This window comes from Pelodiscus sinensis, chromosome 22 (assembly GCF_052426305.1).
Source record: "Pelodiscus sinensis isolate ZL-2025 chromosome 22, ASM5242630v1, whole genome shotgun sequence".
In the NCBI taxonomy this organism is placed as follows: domain Eukaryota; kingdom Metazoa; phylum Chordata; order Testudines; family Trionychidae; genus Pelodiscus; species Pelodiscus sinensis.
This window is the reverse complement of record NC_143073.1, coordinates 2,342,639-2,365,674: the sequence shown is the minus strand read 5'-3', so window position 1 is coordinate 2,365,674 and position 23,036 is coordinate 2,342,639. Positions and strand designations below refer to the sequence as shown.

At 71.4% G+C, this 23,036-nt stretch overlaps 1 protein-coding gene across 10 annotated transcripts in view; it reads left to right on the top strand.

Moving 5' to 3' along the window:
* DENND4B (DENN domain containing 4B) overlaps nucleotides 1-22,778 on the top strand; it is a 29,875-nt gene extending 7,097 nt beyond the window's left edge. For 5 of the 10 annotated variants that reach the window (XM_089772292.1, XM_089772289.1, XM_089772288.1 and 2 more), the window contains 24 exons: nucleotides 21-90; nucleotides 666-1,287; nucleotides 2,557-2,623; nucleotides 3,101-3,159; nucleotides 3,927-4,071; nucleotides 4,144-4,319; nucleotides 4,761-4,861; nucleotides 5,926-6,141; nucleotides 6,254-6,399; nucleotides 10,361-10,500; nucleotides 10,571-10,694; nucleotides 11,531-11,737; nucleotides 11,823-11,951; nucleotides 12,222-12,372; nucleotides 12,709-12,864; nucleotides 13,011-13,471; nucleotides 15,161-15,283; nucleotides 16,583-16,758; nucleotides 16,981-17,131; nucleotides 18,731-18,976; nucleotides 19,497-19,602; nucleotides 19,944-20,109; nucleotides 20,463-20,527; nucleotides 21,701-22,778. In XM_089772292.1, coding sequence (XP_089628418.1) covers nucleotides 21-90; nucleotides 666-1,287; nucleotides 2,557-2,623; nucleotides 3,101-3,159; nucleotides 3,927-4,071; nucleotides 4,144-4,319; nucleotides 4,761-4,861; nucleotides 5,926-6,141; nucleotides 6,254-6,399; nucleotides 10,361-10,500; nucleotides 10,571-10,694; nucleotides 11,531-11,737; nucleotides 11,823-11,951; nucleotides 12,222-12,372; nucleotides 12,709-12,864; nucleotides 13,011-13,471; nucleotides 15,161-15,283; nucleotides 16,583-16,758; nucleotides 16,981-17,131; nucleotides 18,731-18,976; nucleotides 19,497-19,602; nucleotides 19,944-20,109; nucleotides 20,463-20,527; nucleotides 21,701-21,846 — 4,149 coding nt within the window. In that variant the 3' untranslated portion in view covers nucleotides 21,847-22,778. Of the gene's footprint in view, nucleotides 1-20; nucleotides 91-665; nucleotides 1,288-2,556; nucleotides 2,624-3,100; nucleotides 3,160-3,926; nucleotides 4,072-4,143; nucleotides 4,320-4,760; nucleotides 4,862-5,925; nucleotides 6,142-6,253; nucleotides 6,400-10,360; nucleotides 10,501-10,570; nucleotides 10,695-11,530; nucleotides 11,738-11,822; nucleotides 11,952-12,221; nucleotides 12,373-12,708; nucleotides 12,865-13,010; nucleotides 13,472-15,160; nucleotides 15,284-16,582; nucleotides 16,759-16,980; nucleotides 17,132-18,730; nucleotides 18,977-19,496; nucleotides 19,603-19,943; nucleotides 20,110-20,462; nucleotides 20,528-21,700 lie in introns of those variants that run through there. The other 5 variants (XM_089772293.1, XM_089772291.1, XR_016347694.1 and 2 more) reach the window with 5 other exon arrangements.
* Nucleotides 22,779-23,036: the final 258 nt, after the last annotated feature.

Below are 23,036 nucleotides of genomic sequence, written 5' to 3'. Positions count from 1 at the left end.
GCTCTGCTCTGTCCTGGCAGTGGGGCCCGGCCGTGTTCCTGTGCTACAAGATGGCCATGTCCAAAGCCAATACCCTGGTCTACGAAGCAGGTAGGACCTGCTGCCCCCGAGCCCGGCGGGGGGGCAGAATTGGCACCCGCTGCGCCGCAGCCCTGCCAGTGCCCCTCACTCCCGCCCCACAGCCCCGGCCCCCACAGCCCTGCCGGTGCCCCTCGCTCCCGCCCCACAGCCCCTGCCCCCCCAGCCCTGCCGGTGCCCCTCGCTCCCGCCCCACAGCCCCGGCCCCCACAGCCCTGCCAGTGCCCCTCGCTCCCGCCCCACAGCCCCGGCCCCCACAGCCCTGCCAGTGCCCCTCGCTCCCGCCCCACAGCCCCGCCCCCCCAGCCCTGCCGGTGCCCCTCGCTCCCGCCCCACAGCCCCTGCCCCCCCAGCCCTGCCGGTGCCCCTCGCTCCCGCCCCACAGCCCCTGCCCCCCCAGCCCTGCCGGTGCCCCTTGCTCCCGCCCCACAGCCCCTGCCCCCCCAGCCCTGCCGGTGCCCCTCGCTCCTGCCCCATAGCCCCTAACAGCCCCCCCAGTTCCACCAGTGCCCCTCACTCCCGCCCCGCAGCCCCCGCCAGCCCAGAAGCCCCGTCCTGACCACTGGCCACCTGATGTGCCTCCGCAGGCCTGTTGAGTCGCTACCCGGAGCAGGACAGCGAGTCGTTCCCGCTGCCTGACTCGGTGTCCGTCTTCTGCCTGCCCATGGGGGCCACCATCGAGAGCTGGCCCCTCAACACCAAGTACCAGCTGCCCGTCTTCTCCACCTTCGTGCTGACGGGGGCCTCGGGGGACAAGGTAAGAGCTTGGGGGGTTCTGGGCCCTGGATCTTGGGGTCCTGCCCGGCTGCAGGCTCCCTGTGTGGAGACGCCCCTGCTGGCAGGTGAGCGAAGGGGCTGCTTCTCCTGCCCCCCTGCTCCCCCCGTGACCGGGGCCCTGCACCCCATCATCTCCCCGATTGGGCCCCCTGTCCTGTGCCTGGCCTCTGGCCCCTATTGCCCCCTGCAGGTGTACGGCGCGGCCATCCAGTTCCACGAGGCCTACCCGCGGGAGCGGCTGTCGGAGAGGCAGAGCCTGCGGCTGGGCCTGCTGAGCGTGGTGGACCGGCGCCCCATCGCCAGCCGCTCGGTGCAGACCCGCCGGAGCATCTGCGTCCTCTCGCACTGGCCCTTCTTCGACGTCTTCCGCAAGTTCCTCATGTTCATCTACCGCTACTCCATCTCCGGCCCCCACGTGCTGCCACTGGAGACGTGAGCGCCGCCGGGTCGGCCGGGGGCGGGGGAGCCCCTGGGCTGGTCGGGGGGCTGGGGAGGGGCGGGGGGAGCCCCCGGGGCTGGTGGGTTTGGGGAGGGGCAGGGGAGCCCCCGGGGCTGGTGGGGTTGGGGAGGGGCGGGGGGAGCCCCCGGGGCCGGTGGGGTTGGGGAGGGGCAGGGGAGCCCCCGGGGCTGGTGGGGGGGAGGGGCAAGGGGAGCCCCCGGGGCTGGTGGGTTTGGGGAGGGGCAGGGGGAGCCCCCGGGGCTGGTGGGTTTGGGGAGGGGCAGGAGAGCCCCGGGGCTGGGTGGGGCTGGTGGGTTTGGGGAGGGGCGGGGGGAGCCCCCGGGGCTGGTCGGGGGGCTGGGGAGGGGCAGGGGAGCCCCCGGGGCTGGTGGGTTTGGGGAGGGGCGGGGGGAGCCCCCGGGGCTGGTGGGTTTGGGGAGGGGCGGGGGGAGCCCCCGGGCTGGTCAGGGGGCTGGGGAGGGGCAGGGGAGCCCCCGGGACTGGTGGGTTTGGGGAGGGGAAGGGGAGCCCCCGGGGCTGGTGGGTTTGGGGAGGGGCGGGGGGAGCCCCCGGGGCTGGTCGGGGGGCTGGGGAGGGGCAGGGGGAGCCCCTGGGGCTGGGGGAGGGCGGGGCGGGGGGAGCCCCCGGGGCTGGTGGGTTTGGGGAGGGGCAGGAGAGCCCCCGGGGCTGGTGGGTTTGGGAGGGGCGGGGGGAGCCCCCGGGGCTGGTGGGTTTGGGGAGGGGTGGGGGGAGCCCCCGGGGCTGGTCGGGGGGCTGGGGAGGGGCAGGGGAGCCCCCGGGGCTGGTGGGTTTGGGGAGGGGCAGGGGAGCCCCCGGGGCTGGTGGGTTGGGGAGGGGCGGGGGGAGCCCCCGGGGCTGGTGGGTTTGGGGAGGGGCGGGGGGAGCCCCCGGAGCTGGTCAGGGGGCTGGGGAGGGGCAGGGGAGCCCCCGGGACTGGTGGGTTTGGGGAGGGGAAGGGGAGCCCCCGGGGCTGGTGGGTTTGGGGAGGGGCGGGGGGAGCCCCCGGAGCTGGTCGGGGGGCTGGGGAGGGGCAGGGGGAGCCCCTGGGGCTGGTGGGTTTGGGGAGGGGCGGGGGGAGCCCCCGGGGCTGGTGGGGTTGGGGAGGGGCGGGGGGAGCCCCCGGGGCTGGTGGGTTTGGGGAGGGGCGGGGGAGCTGCCAGGGAAGAGCTGGAGGGCAGGGAAGCGGAAGGAAAGGCCCCCCCAGGGAAAGGGGAATCCCTGATGGATTTGTCTCCCTCCAGGCACATCTCCCACTTCATGCATCACGTCCCCTTCCCGTCCCCGCAGCGACCCCGCATCCTGGTGCAGGTGAGCGAGCGCTGCCTCTGGCCCACAGCCCGACCCGAAACCCGCCTGGCCCCGGCCCGGCCCCGGCCCAGACCCCGTCCTACCCCGAACCCCAGCCCCTTCCCGTCCCCGCAGCGACCCCGCATCCTGGTGCAGGTGAGCGAGCGCTGCCTCTGGCCCACAGCCCGACCCGAAACCCGCCCAGCCCTGGCCTGGCCCCGGCCCGGCCCCGCCTAGCCCGGCTCTGACCCCGTCCTACCCCGCACCCCAGCCCCTTCCCGTCCCCGCAGCGACCCCGCGTCCAGGTGCAGGTGAGCGAGCGCGGCCCCAGCCCTGCCCGGCCATTCTCCGCTGGGCTTTGGGGCAGCGCTTCCCGGCTCTCTGGGGGAGCCCAAGGCTCCTGTGAGCCCCCTTGCCCCGGGCTGCCCCCCACTCTCACCCGTCCCCATCTGCCCAGTGGGGGAGCTGACTGCGCCGTCCATCTCGTCTCTCCCCCAGATGTCTCCCTACGATAACTTGCTGCTGTGCCAGCCCGTGTCCTCCCCACTGCCGCTCAGGTACGGCCCAGGGGGCGGGACACCCGGGTGCTAGTGCCTGGGGGGGCAGGAACTTCTCCCAATGGGTGGGCGGCGCTCCCTGGCTGTGGGGGGTGCTCAGGGTCTCTCGGGGGTTAGGGGCGCCCTGTGGCTGTGGGGGGCGCTCAGGGTCTCTCTCAGTGGGGGGCAGCGCTCCCTGGCTGTGGGGGGTGCTCAGGGTCTCTCGGGGGTTAGGGGCGCCCTGTGGCTGTGGCTGTGGGGGGTGCTCAGGGTCTCTCTCAGTGGGGGGCAGTGCTCCCTGGCTGTGGGGGGCGCTCAGGGTCTCTCTCAGGGGTAGGGGCGCCCTGTGGCTGTGGGGGGTGCTCAGGGTCTCTCTCAGTGGGGGGCGGCGCCCTGTGGCTGTGGGGGGTGCTCAGGGTCTCTCGGGGGTTAGGGGCGCCCTGTGGCTGTGGGGGGGAGTGCTCAGGGTCTCTCGGGGGTTAGGGGCGCCCTGTGGCTGTGGGGGGTGCTCAGGGTCTCTCTCAGTGGGGGGCGGCGCCCTGTGGCTGTGGGGGGTGCTCAGGGTCTCTCGGGGGGGTAGGGGCGCCCTGTGGCTGTGGGGGGTGCTTAGGGTCTCTCTCAGTGGGGGGCGGCGCCCCCTGGCTGCGGGGGGCGCTCAGGGTCTCTCGGGGGTTAGGGGCGCCCTGTGGCTGTGGGGGGTGCTCAGGGTCTCTCTCAGTGGGGGGCGGCGCCCCCTGGCTGTGGGGGGCTCTGTGTGTCTGGATGCTGCGTGCTTCCCCCCCCCCCAGCGGAGCCAGCTTCCTGACCCTGCTGCAGAACCTGGGCCCCGAGAACGCCGTGAGGCTGCTGCTGGCCGTGCTGACCGAGCAGAAGCTGCTGATCCACTCGCTGCGCCCCGACGTGCTGACCAGCGTGAGCGAGGCGCTCGTCTCTGTGAGTCTGGGGGGTGGCGGGGACGGCTCCCGGTGCCCCCCCCGGTCGCTGACTCCCTCCTCCCTGCCCCAGATGATCTTCCCGCTGCGCTGGCAGTGCCCCTACATCCCGCTGTGCCCGCTGACGCTGGCGGACGTGCTGTGCGCCCCGGTGCCCTTCATCGTCGGCATCCACTCCAGCTACTTCGACCTGCACGACCCGCCCCACGACGTCACCTGTGTCGACCTGGACACCAACACCATCTTCCAGTGAGTGCCGGGCCGGCCCCACGCCCGCCCCGGCCAGGCAGCGCACGAGGGCTCTGGGGGCTCCGCTCAGAGGGGCGGTTCAGGGCAGGGAGCTTCGAGACACGGTACACGGGCCCGCCGCCCGAAGGCTTTGCCACGCTGGCTCCCAGGACTCACTCCACAGCCCTGCTCCTCCTGCCGGCGATTGGAAACCCAAACCCGCCAGCTCCCAGCAAGCCCTTCCAATCCCAGAGGACCAGCCACGCTCCCAGCGCTCGCTCCTGGGTGCGTCCCCAGACACCAGTGTCCTGGCCAAGCGCCCGCCGCAGCCCGGGCTGTCCCCCCTGCCCGCAGTGGTGTTTGAGGGGCTGATCTCGGTGCTGGGCCAGGGCGGGCGGGAGACGGGGCGGCCCAGCCGGAGGCGCTCACAGTGAGGGCAGCTCGCCTCTGTCTGCCCCCCAGGAGCGAGGAGAGGAAGCTGCTGTCCCCGCGAGCGCTGCCCCGTCGGCCCTGCAAGGTGCTCCTGGCCGCGCTGCACGCCCACTTCCAGCAGCTGGACGAGAGTGAGTGGCGGCTGGGGCCAGGCAATGCTGGACGGAGCACTGGGGCTCGGGACAGATGCTGCTGGCGGGTGGGTTGGAGCAGCTGGGAGGGTGGCAGTAGGCATCTGGGGGGCAGTGCCGAGCGGGTCATGGGGGGGCAGCAGGCAGCCAGGGGGTGGACCACCGAGGCCAGCGGGGGCAGAGCACTGGGGGTAGCTGGAGGATGTGAGACAGAACCTGGGGCAGGAGTAGAGGTGTGGGGGGGCAGCAGGCAGCCAGAGGAGGTACTGGACAGAGCACTGGGGCCAGCAGGGGGGCAGCACCAGACAAAACAGGTGGGGAGTGGAGGCGCGGGGGGGGGGCGGCGGCAGACAGCGCGGGGGGGAGGGCTGCGCGGGGGGGGCGGCAGACAGCGTGGGGGGAGTGGAGGCGCGGGGGGGGGGGCGGCGGCAGACAGCGTGGGGGGAGTGGAGGTGCGGGGGGGCGACGGCAGACAGCGTGGGGGGAGTGGAGGCGGGGGGCGGGGGCGCGTGGGGGGGGGGGCGGCGGCGGCGGCAGCAGCGGGGGGGAGGGAGGCGCGGGGGGCGGCGGCAGACAGCGTGGGGGGAGTGGAGGCGGCGGGGGGGCGGCGGCAGACAGCGTGGGGGGGGGGGGGGAGTGGAGGGGGGGGCGGGCGGGGGGGCGGCGGCAGACAGCGTGGGGGGAGGCGGGGGGGCGGCGGAGGCGGCGGGGGGGCGGCGGCAGACAGCGTGGGGGGAGTGGAGGGCGGGGGGCGGGGGGGCGGCGGCAGACAGCGTGGGGGGAGTGGGGGGAGTGGGGGGGTGGAGGCGCGGGGGGGCGGGGGGGCGGCAGACAGCGTGGGGGGAGTGGAGGCGCGGGGGCGGCGGCGGCAGACAGCGTGGGGGGGCGGGGGGGCGGGGGCGGTGGGGGGAGGCAGGGGGGGGGGGCGGCGGCAGGCAGCGTGGGGGGGGCGGCGCGGGGGCGGCGGCAGGCAGCGTGGGGGGGGCGGCGCGGGGGGGGGGGCGGCGGCAGGCAGCGTGGGGGGGGCGGCGCGGGGGCAGCACCGACCCGGCCGCTCTCCCCAGTGTACAACAAGCCGGTGGAGGAGGCGTCCCTCGAGTACCTGCTGACCGACTACGACCTGGTGCACGGGCGGCGCAAGCAGCTGGAGCTGGAGATCCAGGCGTCCTTCCTGCGCTTCATGGCCTGCGTGCTGAAGGGTTACCGCGCCTTCCTGCTGCCCATCACCCAGGCGCCCTGCGACACCACCCACGACGCCAGCAGCCTCTTCTACCTGCAGGGTGAGGCGGGGCCGGGCCGCGGGGCAGACCCACGGGCTGTGGGGTGGGCAGAGGCAGGGAGGGGGCAGCGGGGGGGAAGCTGCTGTGTGACCCCCCCTCCGTCCTGCTCCAGGCTTTCTCAAGTCCCGGGACCGCGCCTACCACAAGTTCTATGGGCAGCTGCTGCGCACGCAGCTCTTCACGCAGTTCATCCAGGAGTGCTCCTTCGTCAGCGACCGGCACGCCTGCCTCGAGTTCTTCGACACCTGCGTCGACAAGGTGCCGTCCCGCCCCGAGCAACACACTGCCTTTGGCACCGCCCCCTGGCTACGCCCCGCCCCTAGCAACACACTGCCTTTGGCACCGCCCCCTGGCTACGCCCCGCCCCTAGCAACACACTGCCTTTGGCACCGCCCCCTGGCTACGCCCCGCCCCTAGCAACACACTGCCCTTGGCACTGCACTCTGGCTATGCCCCGCCCCTAGCAACACACTGCCCTTGGCACTGCCCCCTGGCTATGCCCCGCCCCTAGCAACACACTGCCCTTGGCACCGCCCCCTGGCTATACCCCGCCCCTAGCAACACACTGCTGTTGGCACCACCCCCTGGTTAAGCCCCGCCCCTAGCAACACACTGCCCCGGCCACGCCCCTACCCCAAGCAACATGCTGCCCTTGGCACCTCCCCCTGGCTACGCCCCACCCCTAGCAACACACTGCCCTGGCCACGCCCCTACCCCAAGCAACATGCTGCCCTTGGCACCTCCCCCTGGCTACGCCCCGCCCCTAGCAACACACTGCTCTTGGCACCACCCCCTGGCTAAGCCCCGCCCCTAGCAACACACTGCCCCGGCCACGCCCCTACCCCAAGCAACATGCTGCTCTTGGCACCTCCCCCTGGTTATGCCCCACCTCTAGCAACACAGTGCTCTTGGCACCTCCCCCACCCTTGGCACCTCCCCCGGCTATGCCCCACCCCTAGCAACACACTGTCCTTGGCCCCTCCCCTAACCCGGAGCCCCCCCCACCTCGGCAATGCATTGCCCTTGACACCTCCTGTGATGGCGCGTCGGGTTCCCCCCGATCCTGCAGCCCCGTAGCAGCCAGAGCAGACTCCGCCGGTAGAACAGGGAGGGGTTATTGCTTCTCCGGGATACAGTGTTTCCCAATTTTATTTGGCCACAGGACCCTTTTCAGCTTGAAAGAATTTTAAGGAACCCCTAGGAGGAGGGAGAAAACGTGTTCCCCTCGGCCTCTGAGGACAGGACAAGCAGCAAGGGGCTGAAACTGCAGCAAGGGGGGTTCAGGTTGGACATTAGGAAAAACTTCCTGCCTGTCAGGGGGGTCAAACACTGGGATAAATTGCCCAGGGGGGTTGTGGAATCTCCGTCCCTGGGGATATTGAAGAGCAGGGTGGATCAATGTCTCTCAGGGATGGGCTAGGCAGTATTGGGTCCTGCCATGGGGGCAGGGGACTGGACTCGATGACTCTCGAGGTCCCTTCCAGTCCTAGTGTGCTATGATTCTACAAGCCAATAGCCTGTCATAAGATGGGATTTTCGGGTCTCTCCCTCCTCCTCCTACTGCCTCCCCCCCCCCAGCTCTCCTCCCCCTCCTGCCTCTCACTGGGGGTCCACAGAGCCCAAACGGTCGCTTGCGCCACTTGCTCGCGCGCGGCAGTCCAGCTGGGGCGGTGATGTTCACGGCCAGGGGGCGGGGCCTGGAGCCACTGTCACACTGCATGTCACCGCCCCGACCCCCTCCGCCTCCCGCCGTGGTGCTCAGCTGACTTCTGCGCCGCTCAGCCGGGCCGCCGCGGGGGAGCAAGCGGCTGTTTGGGTCCCGCGCTCCCCATGCAGCAGGGGGCCATGGCGCCCAAACGGCCGCTTGTGCCACTTGCTCCCGCGCGGCGGCCTGGCTGAGCGGCACAGAAGTCAGCCGAGCACCACGGCGGGAGGCGAGCGACGTGACTCAGGCAACAGCGCCGCCCAGAGGCAACAGCATTTCAGCGTTAGAGTCACAGACATTGGGTTACTGTCTGATGATGAGGGTTGCCAGGGTAAAATTTGTCGAGACAAAAAAAAAAAAAGACCTGCCAAGTCCTGCCGCAAAAAGACGCCGTCTCTTTAAGAGGGGACGGGGGAGGTGCCAGGTTCTCATGGAACCCCAGGGTTCCACGGGGCACTAATTGGGAAACACTGCCCTAGAGAGAGGGGACACAACAGGGAATCGTCACGTGATCCCTCCCCTGTCACCCACTTCCAGAGAAACAGAGGCCAGGGACCCCATTCCTGCCCAGCCTGGCTAATAGCCTCCATGAATCTATCTAGCTCTTTTTTGAACCCTGTTAAAGTTCTAGCCTTCACCACATCCTCTGGCGAGGAGTTCCACAGGTTGACTGTGCGCTGAGTGAAGAATAACTTCCTTTGGTTTGTTTTAAACCTGCTGCCTATTCGTTTAATTGGGTAACCCGTAGTTCTTATATTGCGGGCATATGTGAATAACTTTTCCTTATTCACTTTTTCCACACCTCTATCCTATCCCCCCTTAGTCTTCTCTTTTCTAAGCTGAAAAGTCCCAAGTCTTTTTAATCTCTCTGCATATGGAACCTGTTCTAAACCCCCAATCATTTTTGTTGCCCTTTTCTGAACCTTTTCCAATACCAATCGATCTTTTTTGAGATGAGGCGACCACATCTGTACACAGTATTCCAGATGTGGGCGTCCCATGGTGTTATACAGAGGCAATAAGAGATTTTCTGTCTGACTCTCTATCCCTTTTTTAATGATTTCTAACATTCTGTTTGCTTTTCTGATTGCTGCTGCACACGGAGTGGATGTTTTCAGAGAACTATCCACAGTGACTCCAAGATCTTGAGTAGTTGTAGCCAAATTATTCCCTACATATTGTATGTCTAGTTGGGATTATTTTTCCAATGTGCATCACTTTACATTTATCAACATTACATTTCATTTGCCATTTTGTTGCCCAATCACTTAGTTCGGGGAGATCCTTTTGAAGTACTTCACAGTCTGCTTTGCTCTTAACTATCTTGAGCAGTTTGGGATCATCTGCAAATGTTGCCACCTCCCTGTTTAGCCCTTTCTCTAGATCCTTTATAAATAAGTTGAATAGGATGGGTCCCAGGATAGACCCTTGGGGTCCCCACTAGTTACCTCTCTCCTCTCTGAAAACTGACCATTTATTCCTACCCTTTGTTTCCTGACTTTTAGCCAGTTATCAATCCACGAAAGGACCTTCCCATGACAACTTACTTAAGAGCCTTTGGTGAGGGACCTTGTCAAAGGCTTTCTGGAAATCTAAGTGCATTATATCCACTGGATCCCCCTTGTCCACCTGTTTGACCCCCCTCAAAGAACTCTAGCAGATTAGTAAGGCCTGATTTCCCTTTACAGAACCCATGTTGACTTTCCCCCAACAAATAATGTTCATCCACGTGTCTGACAATTTTATTCTTTACTATAGTTTCACCTAATTTGCCCGATACTGACGTTAGAATTTCTGGTCTGTAATTGCCAGGATCACCTCTAGAGCCCTTTTTAAATATTGGTGTCACGTTGGCTACCTTCCAGTCATTAGGTACAGAAGCCGATTTAAAGGCTCGGTTACAAACCACAGTTAATAGTTCCGCAATTTCCCATTTGAGTCCTTTTCAAACTCCTGGGCGATGCCGTCTGGTCCCGGTGACTTGTTGTTACGTTTATCAATTTGTTCCAAAACGTCCTCTAATGACACCTCAATCTGGGACAATTCCTCAGATTTGTCTCCTAAAAAGAATGGTTCCCGTTTGGGAATCTCCCCGGTATCCTCAGCCGTGAAGATTGGAGCAAAGAATTCATTCAGCTTCTCCGCAAGGACTTCTTCACCTTTGAGGGCTCCTTTAGCATCTCCATCGTCCGGGACCCCGCTAGATGTTTCGCAGGTTTCCTGCTCCTGATGTGCTTAGAAAACATTTTGTTGCTACGTTTGGAGTCTCTGGCTGGCTGCTCTTCAAGCTCCTTTTTGGCTTTTCTTATTCTACTTTTACACTTAATTCGGCAAAGTTTCTGGTCCTTTCTACCTCCCCCTAGCAACGCCCTGCCTCTCGTGATGCCCCGCCCCTAGCAACACATTGCGCTGCTGGCTGGGGGCCGGTGTCAGGGGAGGGGCGCTCCCAGCCAGGGGCCGGGGTTCAAGTTCGGAGCCGGCGTCGGCCCCCTGAGCTGCCTGCTGCCCCCACAGGTGCAGGCCGATCTGGAGAGGGCGGAGGACGTGCCGCTGATGGAGCTGGACGACTCGCACGGCAGTGAGCACACGGTCTTCATCATGCCCCCCGAGGAGCCCCTGCGCCCCGATGGCACCGAGCTGCCTGCGCTCTACTGGTGAGACCCCCGAGCTCCCTGCCCCCACGCCCTCCAGCCACCCCTGACACCCCGTCTCCTCCCCCCACAGCTACGACAGCTTCCCCGTGCTGCAGGCCGAGCTCTTTGAGCGCCCCCAGGATCAGCTGGCAGCTCCGCTGTGCCAGGCCAAGAGCAGCGCCCCCAGCAGCCCCGCGCCGCGCCGCACCAAGCAGGTAAGAGCCATGGCTCACTTGTGCAGTGAGCGGGCTGGGCTCAGCCCTTCCAAAAGGGAGCACAGGGAACCCTCTGTCCTGGGGGGAGTGGCGGGGGGGGGTGCCAGCCCCCGGGGGGCGGCCTGTTCTGAGCAGAGCGGGGGGGGGCCAGTCCCAGGAGGCTGGGCTGTGCTGGGTGGGGTGGGGCGGGGTGCCTGCCCCAAGGAGGCTGGGCGGGGCAGGGCGGGGGGGTGCTTGCCCCAAGGAGGTTGGGTTGGGCTGTGCTGGGCAGGGCGGGGGGGTGCCCGCCCCGAGGAGGATGGGTTGGGCTGTGCTGGGCAGGGCGGGGGGGGTGCTTGCCCCAAGGAGGTTGGGTTGGGCTGCGCTGGGCAGGGCGGGGGGGTGCTTGCCCCAAGGAGGCTGGGCGGGGCAGGGCGGGGGGGTGCCCGCCCCGAGGAGGTTGGGTTGGGCTGCGCTGGGCAGGGCGGGGGGGTGCCCGCCCCGAGGAGGCTGGGCGGGGCAGGGCGGGGGGGTGCCCGCCCTGAGGAGGTTGGGTTGGGCTGCGCTGGGCAGGGTGGGGGGGGGGCCCGCCCCGAGGAGGCTGGGTGGGGCAGGGCGGGGGGGTGCCCGCCCCAAGGAGGTTGGGTTGGGCTGCGCTGGGCAGGGCGGGGGGGTGCCCGCCCCAAGGAGGCTGGGCGGGGCAGGGCGGGGGGGTGCCCGCCCCGAGGAGGTTGGGTTGGGCTGCGCTGGGCAGGGCGGGGGGGTGCCCGCCCCAAGGAGGCTGGGCGGGGCAGGGCGGGGGGGTGCTTGCCCCGAGGAGGATGATGTTCCCAGTCTGCCCCCGGCCCGCCCCCCAGGAGATGAAGGCGGCGCAGCGTGTGGCGCAGAAGTACTCGCTGGTGCCGGACATGTGGGCCCGCTGCCTGCTGGGGCACTGCTACGGGCTCTGGTTCATCTACCTGCCCACCTACGTGCGGGCTGCCCCTTCCAAGGTGCGGGCGCTGCAGACGGCCTACGAGGTGCTCAAGCAGATGGAGAGCAGGAAGGTGGTGCTGCCGGACGAGGTGCGGGCGCCGGCCGTGGGCGTGGGGGGCGGAGGGGGGACCTGGATTGCCCTGCCCCTCACGGTGCCCTGTGCTGCCTCCCCAGGTCTGCTACCGGAGCCTCATGCAGCTGTGCGGGCAGTACGGAGAGCCGGTGCTGTCCGTGCGCGTCCTGCTGGAGATGAAGCGGGCCGGCATCGTGCCCAACACCGTCACCTACGGCTACTACAACAAGGTGCGGTCGGGGGCAGGGAACACACGGCGGCCGTCTGCCCGGGGTGTGAGCCGGCGCGATGGCTCGGAGCGGGGCTGGGGGCTGGCTCGGGGACTCGCTATGGCTTTGCTCTGCTCCGGGGGGCGGGCACCCAGGGCTGGGACAGGGAGCTCACTGGCCAGGCTCCGCCCCGGGGGTGAATCAGGCGGTGATGGCCCCGGGGGTGGGCACGTGGCCCCCTGCCCTGCTTCCCCAGGTCACCCGTGGCCCGGGCGCCCTGTTCTCTTGCAGGCCGTGCTGGAGAGCAAGTGGCCCTCGGGCACGCAGGGCGGGCGGCTGCGCTGGGCCAAACTGCGCAACGTGGTACTCGGCACCGCCCAGTTCCGGCAGCCCCTGCGGCAGCGACAGCAGGAGAGCGAGGCCCACGGCGGCCCCCTGCCAGGTGTGTGGGGCATCGGGGTGGGGCCGGTGGCGCGGCCGGGCACACGGGGCAGGCGGGGCGGAGCCGGCAGCCCCTGTGGCAGCGGGAGAGCGAGGCCCGTGGCGGCGCCCTGCCCCATGGCGGGGGGGTGGCAGAGGCCAGTGGCGTGGCCGGGCACACAGGGCAGGGGGCAGGCGGGCTGGAGCCGGCAGCCCCTGTGGCAGTGGGAGAGCGAGGCCCGTGGCGGCGCCCTGCCCCATGGCGGGGGGGTGGCAGAGGCCGGTGGCGCGGACGGGCACACGGGGCAGGTGGGGCGGAGCCGGCAGCCCACGCTGTCTCTCCCTCCCGGCTGTGCAGAGCCCGAGGGTGCCCGGCCCCGCCCCAGCCTGCAGCGCCAGACCACGTGGGCCGGGCGCAGCCTCCAGGAGCCCTCGCCCCGCCACCAGCTGGTGAAGAGCGGCAGCGGCACCTTCCCTGGCAGCGAGCCGGGCGTGGAGGCCGGCGTGGCCCAGAGTGAGTCGCAGCCTGTGGCAGGAGAGGGGCAGCTTGTGGCGGTTCCCCCGGGGGGGGGGCACAGACCTGGGGGAGAGCCCCAAGTGGCGGATGAGGGGGCAGAGGCCCTGCTCTGCCCCCTGGTAACGCCGCCCCCCCCTCGCCAGTGATCAAGGCCCTGGGGGTGCTGGAGCCCGGCAGCGACTCCTTGGCCGCCCTCCCGTCCAGCCTGCGCCAGCTGCTCGACGGGCCCGGCAGCTCGGAAGACGGGAGCCTGTCGGACGTCAGCTTCCAGACGGACGAGAGCGACCGGCCGGGCCTGGACAGCGCCGAGGTGCAGCTGAGCCTGGGGCCGGGCGCTCGGGGCACCAAGCCGGGCTGGCGCGACGAGAACCACAACAGCGTGGGGGGGACGCCGCGCCGGGGGCTGGCCGCCAAGCTGCAGCAGCTGCTGTCCCCGGCCAAGCGCCCCTCCCTGCGCCACGTGGCCAGCATGGAGCAGCCCAGCGCCCGGCGGGAGGCCGGCTCCCTGCGCCGGGCCTCGGAGCAGACGGAGCCCCAGCCGCGCAAGAGCCCCGTGGGCAGCCTGCTGCGCCCCCGGGAACGCCCCGACTCCACTGCCTCCGAGGTAGGGACGGCCCGGCGGGTGTGGGGGGGGCGTTGCTGCTGGGTCGTCCCCCGGCGGGCGTGGGGGGGGGCGTTGCTGCTGGGTCGTCCCCCGCGGGCGTGGGGGGGGCGTTGCTGCTGGGTCGTCCCCCGGCGGGCGTGGGGGGGGGGGGCGTTGCTGCTGGGTCGTCCCCCGGCGGGCGTCGGGCGCGTTGCTGCTGGGTCGTCCCCCGGCGGGCGTGGGGGGGGGCGTTGCTGCTGGGTCGTCCCCCGGCGGGTGTCGGGGGGGGGGGCGTTGCTGCTGGGTCGTCCCCCGGCGGGTGTCGGGGGGGGGGGGGGGGCGTTGCTGCTGGGTCGTCCCCCGGCGGGCGGGGGGGGGGGGCGTTGCTGCTGGGTCGTCCCCCGGCGGGCGTGGGGGGGGGGGCGTTGCTGCTGGGTCGTCCCCCGGCGGGCGTGGGGGGGGCGTTGCTGCTGGGTCGTCCCCCGGCGGGCGGGGGGGGGGCGTTGCTGCTGGGTCGTCCCCCGGCGGGCGTGGGGGGGGGGGGCGTTGCTGCTGGGTCGTCCCCCGGCGGGCGTGGGGGGGGGGGGCGTTGCTGCTGGGTCGTCCCCCGGCGGGCGTGGGGGGGGGGGGCGTTGCTGCTGGGTCGTCCCCCGGCGGGCGTGGGGGGGGCGCGTTGCTGCTGGGTCGTCCCCCGGCGGGCGTGGGGGGGGCGCGTTGCTGCTGGGTCGTCCCCCGGCGGGCGTGGGGGGGGCGCGTTGCTGCTGGGTCGTCCCCCGGCGGGCGTGGGGGGGGCGCGTTGCTGCTGGGTCGTCCCCCAGCGGGTGTCGGGGGGGGGCGTTGCTGCTGGGTCGTCCCCCGCGGGCGTGGGGGGGGCGTTGCTGCTGGGTCGTCCCCCGGCGGGCGTGGGGGGGGCGTTGCTGCTGGGTCGTCCCCCGGCGGGCGTGGGGGGGGGCGTTGCTGCTGGGTCGTCCCCCGGCAGGCGTGGGGGGGGGGCATTGCTGCTGGGCTGGGAGGTGCCCCGGGGGGCGTGGGGGGGCCATTGCTGCTGGGCTGGGACGCGCCCTCCCCCCACTGCTCCTGCCAGGGGCTGGGCTGGGGGAACCCCCGACAGTGTCACCGGCCCCCACCCGCAGCCGTAGGGGGCTCTCGGCCGCGGGGCGAACAGGGGGGCTGAGGCGACGGGGACGTGGTGCAGCACAGGCTGGTCAGCACAGGTACCAGGAGCAGCCAGGGGAGCCCCGCTTGGGAGAGGGGCCCAGGGCCCTGCCTCTCCCCCTGCCAGCCCCCCCAAGCCAGCCGGACGCCCTCCCCCAGCAGCCTGTCCCCGCCCTGCGGCCAGCCCAGCGCCTCCAGCCCCTTCCCGGTCACCCCCCATTGGGGTCGGGTCACAAAGGGCATCGGCCAGTGTGTGCCTGGGGGCGGGGGGGCGGTCACTGAAATACCTTCCCCCATGTAGGGAGTGGGGCAGGGCCCAGGGAAACTGAGGCACGTGGGGGCTACTGCAGGACGGGAGAACTCACCTGCACTGCAGCAAGGGGGCTAAAATCCCCACGTGGTCACATCCGCGTCTCCCCCCCCCCGGGTGTGGGCTGGGCCGGGCCTGCGGCAGGTCCCCGATACCCTGCTGTGGGGCGGGGGAGTTTGCCCCCCTGGAACTGGCTGGGCCCTGGGCTCCGGGGTGCCGGGTGCCCACGGCCTGTCTCCCCCTAGAGCTCCATCTCCCTGGGCAGCGAGTGCGACCTGTCGGACACCTCGCTCGGCAGCTTCAGCCTGCGCCAGTCGTCGGACCCGCTGCCCGAGGCCTCGGCGGGGCCGGAGCCGCCCCCCGTGGAGGTGAGCCGCCCCTCCCCCGAGCGGCTTTGAGCCCCCCTCCCGCTCCTGCCCCCGTCCTGGTCTGGAGCCGCCCCCCGTGGAGGTGAGCCGCCCCTCCCCCGAGCGGCTTTGAGCCCCCCCCCCGCTCCTGCCCCCGTCCTGGTCTGGAGCCGCCCCCCGTGGAGGTGAGCCGCCCCTCCCCCGAGCGGCTTTGAGCCCCCCCGCTCCTGCCCCCGTCCTGGTCTGGAGCCGCCCCCCCCCCCCGAGGTGAGCCGCCCCTCCCCCGAGCTGCTTTGAGCCCCCCTCCCGCTCCTGCCCCCGTCCTGGTCTGGAGCCACTGCCCCCCCCCCCGGAGGTGAGCCGCCCCTCCCCCGAGCGGCTTTGAGCCCCCCTCCCGCTCCTGCCCCCGTCCTGGTCTGGAGCCACTGCCCCCCCCCCGGAGGTGAGCCGCCCCTCCCCCGAGCGGCTTTGAGCCCCCCTCCCGCTCCTGCCCCCGTCCTGGTCTGGAGCCGCCCCCCCCCCCCCCGAGGTGAGCCGCCCCTCCCCCGAGCTGCTTTGAGCCCCCCTCCCGCTCCTGCCCCCGTCCTGGTCTGGAGCCGCCCCCCCCCCCGGAGGTGAGCCGCCCCTCCCCCGAGCTGCTGTGAGCCCCCCCCCCCCCGCTCCTGCCCCCGTCCTGGTCTGGAGCCGCCCCCCGTGGAGGTGAGCCGCCCCTCCCCCGAGCTGCTTTGAGCCCCCCTCCCGCTCCTGCCCCCGTCCTGGTCTGGAGCCGCCCCCCCCCCGGAGGTGAGCCGCCCCTCCCCCGAGCGGCTTTGAGCCCCCCCCCCCGCTCCTGCCCCCGTCCTGGTCTGGAGCCGCCCCCCGGAGGTGAGCCGCCCCTCCCCCGAGCTGCTTTGAGCCCCCCTCCCGCTCCTGCTCCCGTCCTGGTCTGGAGCCGCCCCTCCCCCGAGCTGCTTTGAGCCCCCCTCCCGCTCCTGCCCCCGTCCTGGTCTGGAGCCGCCCCCCCCCCCCGCCCCTCCCCCGAGCTGCTTTGAACCCCCCCCCCGCTCCCCGCCCCGTCCTGGTCTGGAGCCGCCCCCGGGGAGGTGAGCACCCCCCCCCCGCCTGCCTGGCAGGAGTCCGTAGCCCCAGGGCTGGGAGGGGGGCGCTTGGACAGCAACCCCCCCCATGGGCCCAGTGAGGGTCCCAGCGACCTGGGAGAGGGGAGGCAGCGACCGAGGGGGCTGCAACTAGTCCCCTGAGGAGCGGGAATGTGGGGGGGGCCGAGCCGAAGGCCCTGCCCCCGGGAGAGCCGCGTGGGGGCTGAGCGAGTCCCCCCCCCAGATCCGGCTCTCCAGCTGCTCGCGGTGCCAGACCTGCGGCTCCCTGGTGCACGACGAGGAGGTGATGGCCGGCTGGACGCCCGACGACTCCAACCTCAACACCTGCTGCCCCTTCTGCGCCCGCCCCTTCGTGCCCCTCCTCGCCGTCGAGATCCGGGACTTCACGCGGCCCCCCAGGTGGGATCCCGCCTTCGAGGGGGCCCTTGGGGGACCCCCTGCAACTGCCCCGAGCCCCGCCCTGCTCTGCGTCTGGGGGCGGGTGGCCCGCGGGGCTCTCGAACCTGCCTTGCTGTGGGGCGGTGCCTCCCCTCACGCCGTTGTCATGGGAACCGGCGGGAGGGGGCAGGCTGTTGGGGGCCCATGAGCTGCCCTGCAGTAACCTGCCCCCTCCTCCCCCAGCCCCTCGGCGCCGCCCCGGGACGAAGTGGAGCAGCCGCCCGCTGGCCGAGGCCCGGTGCTCAGCGACCGCTACCAGTGCCTGGCTCTGGACGAGGCTGAGCCCCAGCCCGGGCCCCCCCCGGCGCTCTGCAACGGCTGCACGGACCCCTCGGTACGGCCCCTCCGGAGACGCCCCGCACAGCCGGCCAGAAGGGGGCGCTGCGGCCCCCGGCCCCCGCGACTGCCCACGCTCCTGCCCGCTGCCTCCTGCAACGCCTCTGCCCCCCAGCCCAGCCTGGGCCCACAGGAGCCGCAGCAGCCATGGAGGGGCGCTTCCCCCTGGCCCCAAGCTGTGCGGCGAGGGAGGGTTGGGGGCTTTCCTCTCTCCCCAGGGCACCCTGCAGTCCGGACCCCCTGTCCCAGCCTGGAGCCCGCGCCACCCCCTGTGCCCCCCCGGAGCTGGCATCACCCCCCCCGTGCTCTACCACAGAGCCCACGCCACCCCCATGCCCCACCCCGGAGCTGGCATCACCCCCCCCAGTGCCCCACTGCAGAGCCCGCGCCACCCCCTGTGTCCCACCCCAGAGCCCGTGCCCACCCCCTCCGTGCCCCAGCCCAGAGCCCACACCAGCCTCCTGTCCCAGTCCTGAGCTCCCTCCTGCACCCCAAAGCTCTCATCCCAGAGCTGTCCCCCCCCACACCTCCCTCTGCCCCAGCCCGGAGCTCCCATCATACCCCAAAGCCTTCAGCTCCCACTCTCCAACAGCCAGCCCTGCGCGCCCCCCTGAGCCCCACCACAGAGCCTGCACCCCCGCCGAGCCCTCAACCCTCTGCCCCAGGGCTGAGCCCCCTCCCACCCTGTTAACTCCTCAGCCTGCCCCCACCCCACAGCCTCCCTGTGCGGAGCATCACCCAGCGCCCGGTTGGCACGTCACAAAATTCATTGCGCACATGGACAGGGAACCCTGCCTATTGCTCCTGCCCGAGGGAGGGCTGGGCCGGCAGGCGGGCGTGGGTGGAGCTGGGCGTTGCGGGCCGGGAGTGATGGGTGCAGGCACAGATGGGCAGGGGTTTCAGGTTGGGCGTGGGGGGCGCGGGCTGCAGGTTGGGCCCAAGGGGACGCGGGCAGGGGGCTGCGGGCTGGGCCCAAGGGGACGCGGGCGGGGGGCTGCGGGCTGGGCCCAAGGGGACGTGGGCGGGGGGCTGCGGGCTGCGGGCTGGGCCCAAGGGGACGCGGGCTGGGCCCAAGGGGACGCGGGCGGGGGGCTGCGGGCTGCGGGCTGGGCCCAAGGGGACGCGGGCGGGGGGCTGCGGGCTGCGGGCTGGGCCCAAGGGGACGCGGGCGGGGGGCTGCGGGCTGCGGGCTGGGCCCAAGGGGACGCGGGCGGGGGGCTGCGGGCTGCGGGCTGGGCCCAAGGGGACGCGGGCGGGGGGCTGCGGGCTGGGCCCAAGGGGACGCGGGCGGGGGGCTGCGGGCTGGGCCCAAGGGGACGCGGGCGGGGGGCTGCGGGCTGGGCCCAAGGGGACGCGGGCAGGGGGGCTGCGGGCTGGGCCCAAGGGGACGCGGGCAGGGGGGCTGCGGGCTGGGCCCAAGGGGACGCGGGCGGGGGGCTGCGGGCTGGGCCCAAGGGGACGCGGGCGGGGGGCTGCGGGTTGGGCCCAAGGGGACGCGGGCGGGGGGCTGCGGGCTGGGCCCAAGGGGCGTGGGTGGGGCGCGGGCGGAGCCGGGCTGCGGGGGGCAGGGGCTCTGAGGGTGGCGCTCCCCCTGCAGGTGCCTGGGGGCGCGGCCCCACGGGCGGAGCTGGGGACCTTCGCCTACCTGAGCCCCCTGGTGCTGCGGAAGGAGCTGGAGAGCCTCCTGGAGCACGAGGGCAGCGAGTTCCTGGCCCAGCCGGAGCTGGTGGACAGCCATCCCATAATATACTGGAACCTGGTCTGGTATTTCCGGCGTCTCGACCTGCCCAACAACCTGCTGCAGCTGGTGCCAGCCTCCAGGCATGCCCGGCCCCCCCCCCAGGTAGGTAAGCCCCCCCCCCCCCGGGCCTATCTGCCCCACTGTGACCTAGCGGGGGGGTCTGCTCTGTGACCCGGGGTCCCTGCACTGAGGTTGGATCCCCCACGTGGGGATTGGCCCAGACACCTCGGCCCAGCCTGGGCAGGGAACAAGGGGGGGGGGGAGACGCCCCCGGGCTGGGGGCAGGGCCTGGGCACGAGGCAGGTCCTGGCTGGGAAACATGAAGGGGACAGACTAAGCTGGGGGCTGAGGGTCTGGGGGGCGATGGATCCCCTCCCCCAAGGGTCTGAGGCTGCCGGGCCCTGACTCCTGGAGCCACGTCCCGTCTGTGCTGGGCTGTACCCGGAGGAGCGATGAGCCCCCCGTTCTACTGGCCGGCGGGGTCTGTTCTGGCTGCTCCGGGGTGCAGGATCGGGGGGCCCCCGACGCGCCGTCACACCCACCCCGAAGGGCCCATCCCCTGGGGTGTTGCACCAAGACCCCTCCACCCCCTCTGCCCTGATCCACCCCCCGCTCTCTGCAGGTCCAGCCCCTGGAGGGCCCCCCAGTGTGCGTGCGCCTGCTCTGGGACGTCCTGACCCACGACCCTGACAGCTGCCCTCCCCTCTACCTGCTCTGGAGGATCCACAGTGAGTAGCAGGGGTGGGGCCACGGGGAAGGGCGGAGTCTGTGGCTCAGTGGGGGTGGGGGGGTCTGCGGGCCAGTGGCGGGAGGGGGTGACCATGGCTCAGTGGGGGTCTGTGGCTCGGCGGGGGTATGTGGGGGGGGAGGGGTGACCATGGCTCAGCGGGGGTGGGGGGGTCTGTGGCTCGGTGGGGGGTGGGGGGGGGTCTGTGGGGGGGAGGGGTGACCATGGCTCAGCGGGGGTGGGGGGGTCTGTGGCTGGGGGGGGTCTGTGGGGGGGTGACCATGGCTCAGGGGGGCGATTGGGGGAGGCCGGTCGGCGCCGTGACCTCCGCTCGCCCCACAGGGAACAGCGCTGCCCGGCTGCCGCCCTGGAGCCGCCACGGCTGCCCCTTCTCGCTGGCGTTCCTGGAGGCCGTGCTGAGCCACGTGGGGCTGGGCGAGGTGCACAAGGCCATCGCCCTCTTCCTGGAGACCCTGGCCAGGCAGCCCAGCCCCCTGCCGCTGCAGAGGTACCGCCCCCTGGGCCCTCCTGCCCCCCCCCGGGCCCTCCTGCCCCCGCCCCCCAGGCCCTCCTTCCCCCGGACCTCCCGGGCCCTCCTGCCCCTGCCCCCGCCCCCCAGGCCCTCCTGCCCCCGCCCCCCGGGCCCTCCTGCCCCCGCCCCCCCTCCCTCCTTCCCCCGCCCCCTCCTTCCCCTGCCCCCCGGACCCTCCTGCCCCCGCCCCCTCCTGCCCCCACCCCCCGGACCCTCCTTCTCCCCTCCCCAGGCCCTCCTGCCCCCGCCCCCACGCCCTGCTCCCACCCCGCTCCCTCCGGCTCTGCCCCCCGTCCCCACTCAGCGCCGCTCTCCCCTTCCTCTCTTAGGAGCATTTACCGGGAGATCCTCTTCCTCATGCTGGCCGTGCTGGGCAGGGACCATGTGGACATTGGTATGGGGCGGGCTTGTGGGGGGCAGGGGGAGAGGGTGGATCCAGCCGGCCGGGCCCATTGGTCGGGTGGGGGGAGATATCCAGTTGGCAGACCATTTGCTCCAAGGCGGGGACCATCCGGCTGGCCAGGACCATGGGTCCGAGGGGGGGACTATCCGGCTGGCCGGGCCCATTGGTCCGAGGGCGGTGGGGGGGGACCATCCGGCTGGCTGGGCCCATTGGTCCGAGGGCAGGGGGAGACTATCCGGCTGGTCGGGCCCATTGGTCCGAGGGCAGGGGGGGGACTATCCGGCTGGCCGGGCCCATTGGTCCGAGGGCGGTGGGGGGGGACCATCCGGCTGGCCAGGACCATGGGTCCCAGGGGGGGACTATCCGGCTGGCCGGGCCCATTGGTCCGAGGGCGGGGGGGGACTATCCGGCTGGCCGGGCCCATTGGTCCGAGGGCGGGGGGGGACTATCCGGCTGGCCGGGCCCATTTGTCCGAGGGCAGGGGGGGGACTATCCGGCTGGCCGGGCCCATTTGTCCGAGGGCAGGGGGGGGACTATCCGGCTGGCCGGGCCCATTTGTCCGAGGGCAGGGGGGGGGACTATCCGGCTGGCCGGGCCCATTTGTCCGAGGGCGGGGGGGGACTATCCGGCTGTCCGGGCCCATTGGTCCGAGGGCAGGGGGGGGACTATGCGGCTGTCCGGGCCCATTGGTCCGAGGGCAGGGGGGGACTATGCGGCTGTCCGGGCCCATTGGTCCGAGGGCAGGGGGGGGACTATGCGGCTGGCCGGGCCCATTGGTCCGAGGGCGGTGGGGGGGGGACTATGCGGCTGGCCGGGCCCATTGGTCCGAGGGCAGGGGGGGGGAACTATCCGGCTGGCCGGGCCCATTTGTCCGAGGGCGGTGGGGGGGGACTATCCGGCTGGCCGGGCCCATTGGTCCGAGGGCAGGGGGGGGACTATGCAGCTGGCTGGGCCCATTGGTCCGAGGGCAGGGGGGGGACTATGCGGCTGGCCGGGCCCATTGGTCCGAGGGCGGTGGGGGGGGGACTATCCGGCTGGCCGGGCCCATGGGGTTGAGCCAGCGGTGGGGGTACCCCCATGCTCGCTCAGCCTGTGGAGAGGCTGGGGGACCCTGGCCCCGGCTCCCCTGCCCCTTCCAGAGTCTGACCCCCTGTGTCCCCCCAGCCGCCTTCGACAAGAAGTACAAAGCCGCCTACGCCAAGGTGGCCAGCAGCCTGGGCAAGGAGGAGCTGACGCGGCGGCGGGCGCAGCCACTCAGCTCCAAGGCCATCGACTGCCGCCGGAGCTTCGGGGCCACGCTGGAGTGCTAGTGCCGGCTGCCCGTCGCCTGCCCCGGACGAGTTCAGGGACTGAACCGGGTCTCGGGGGGGGGGGGAGCAGGGCAGAGCGTCGTTCCCAGCGCCCCCTGGGGCTCTCCCGAGGTCGGGGGGCGGCGCCTTGAGCCCCTGAGCCGCAGTACAGTCGGGTGGGAGCCGGAGAGCCCCCTGCAGCTCGGGGGAAGGAAGTGGGGGGGCTGGATGGGCAGGGCCAAGATCCTGCTCTGGGCACAACCCACCCAGCCCCTCCTGTGCCGACCGCACTGGGGGCTTTGGTGGCAGGTCTCAGCGGCAGGCCGGTGCTGGAGGGATGGGCCTTGGGCATGTCTGGGGGTCGGCGCTGCTCCCCGGCCCAGCCTGGGAGGGGCCCCCGGCACCCTGGGTATGTCTGGGGGTCGGTGCTGTTAGGAGCCGGGACAGACAGGGAGATGGCCGAGCGACTGCCCCGCCCATGGCTCCTGTCCCCCCAGAGCTCTCTCTTTTTGGGGACACTGTCCCGGGGTCCCCCAGGATGCATCCCCCCCCCCCCCCCCGGACAGTTGGTCAGTGTTAATATATTTTTTTAATTTATTTATTCTCCCCACGGCTGCTGTTGGCTTGTGCTGTAACTGCTGTGCTGTGACCCGGGCCCCACATGCCCCCCCAGCACACCCTGCTGGGGTGAGCGAGAGACCCCGGGGCTGTCGTGGGCCTGGGGCACTGCACCCCGCCGGGGCAGGAAGGACCCCCCTCCCCGACTCCCCATCTGCACTGGAAGCGGTTTCTCTCCCCACCTGTGGCTGGGCGGGGGCCAGTGGGAGGCACTGACGGGGAGGGGAGGCAGGGGCCTGGCCCTGGGGATCTCACTGTGCAATATGGCGTCTCCGCTCCCCCAGCCCTTCGTTTCGTGGGGCTTTGTCGGGTCTGTAAATAAAGCTGCTTCTGTAGTTCCCTGCCTCGTGGTGTGTGGCGCGGGTGGGGGCTGAGAGGAACCTACGAGCCCCATCGGCTACGGGGGCCCCGGGCCTGCCCGCCCCCTCCCCTCTCTCCATGAGCCTGCCTGGGGAAGGGAGGTCTAATTGGCTGCTGTCCTGCCTCCCTAGGCAGAGTAGCCAATCGGAGTGGCTGCAGTGTGAGGCTGAGCCCCCCCCCCCCAGCTGCCTACGACTTCCTTCCGTGCCTCCTGTGCCCCCTTCCCCGCCCCC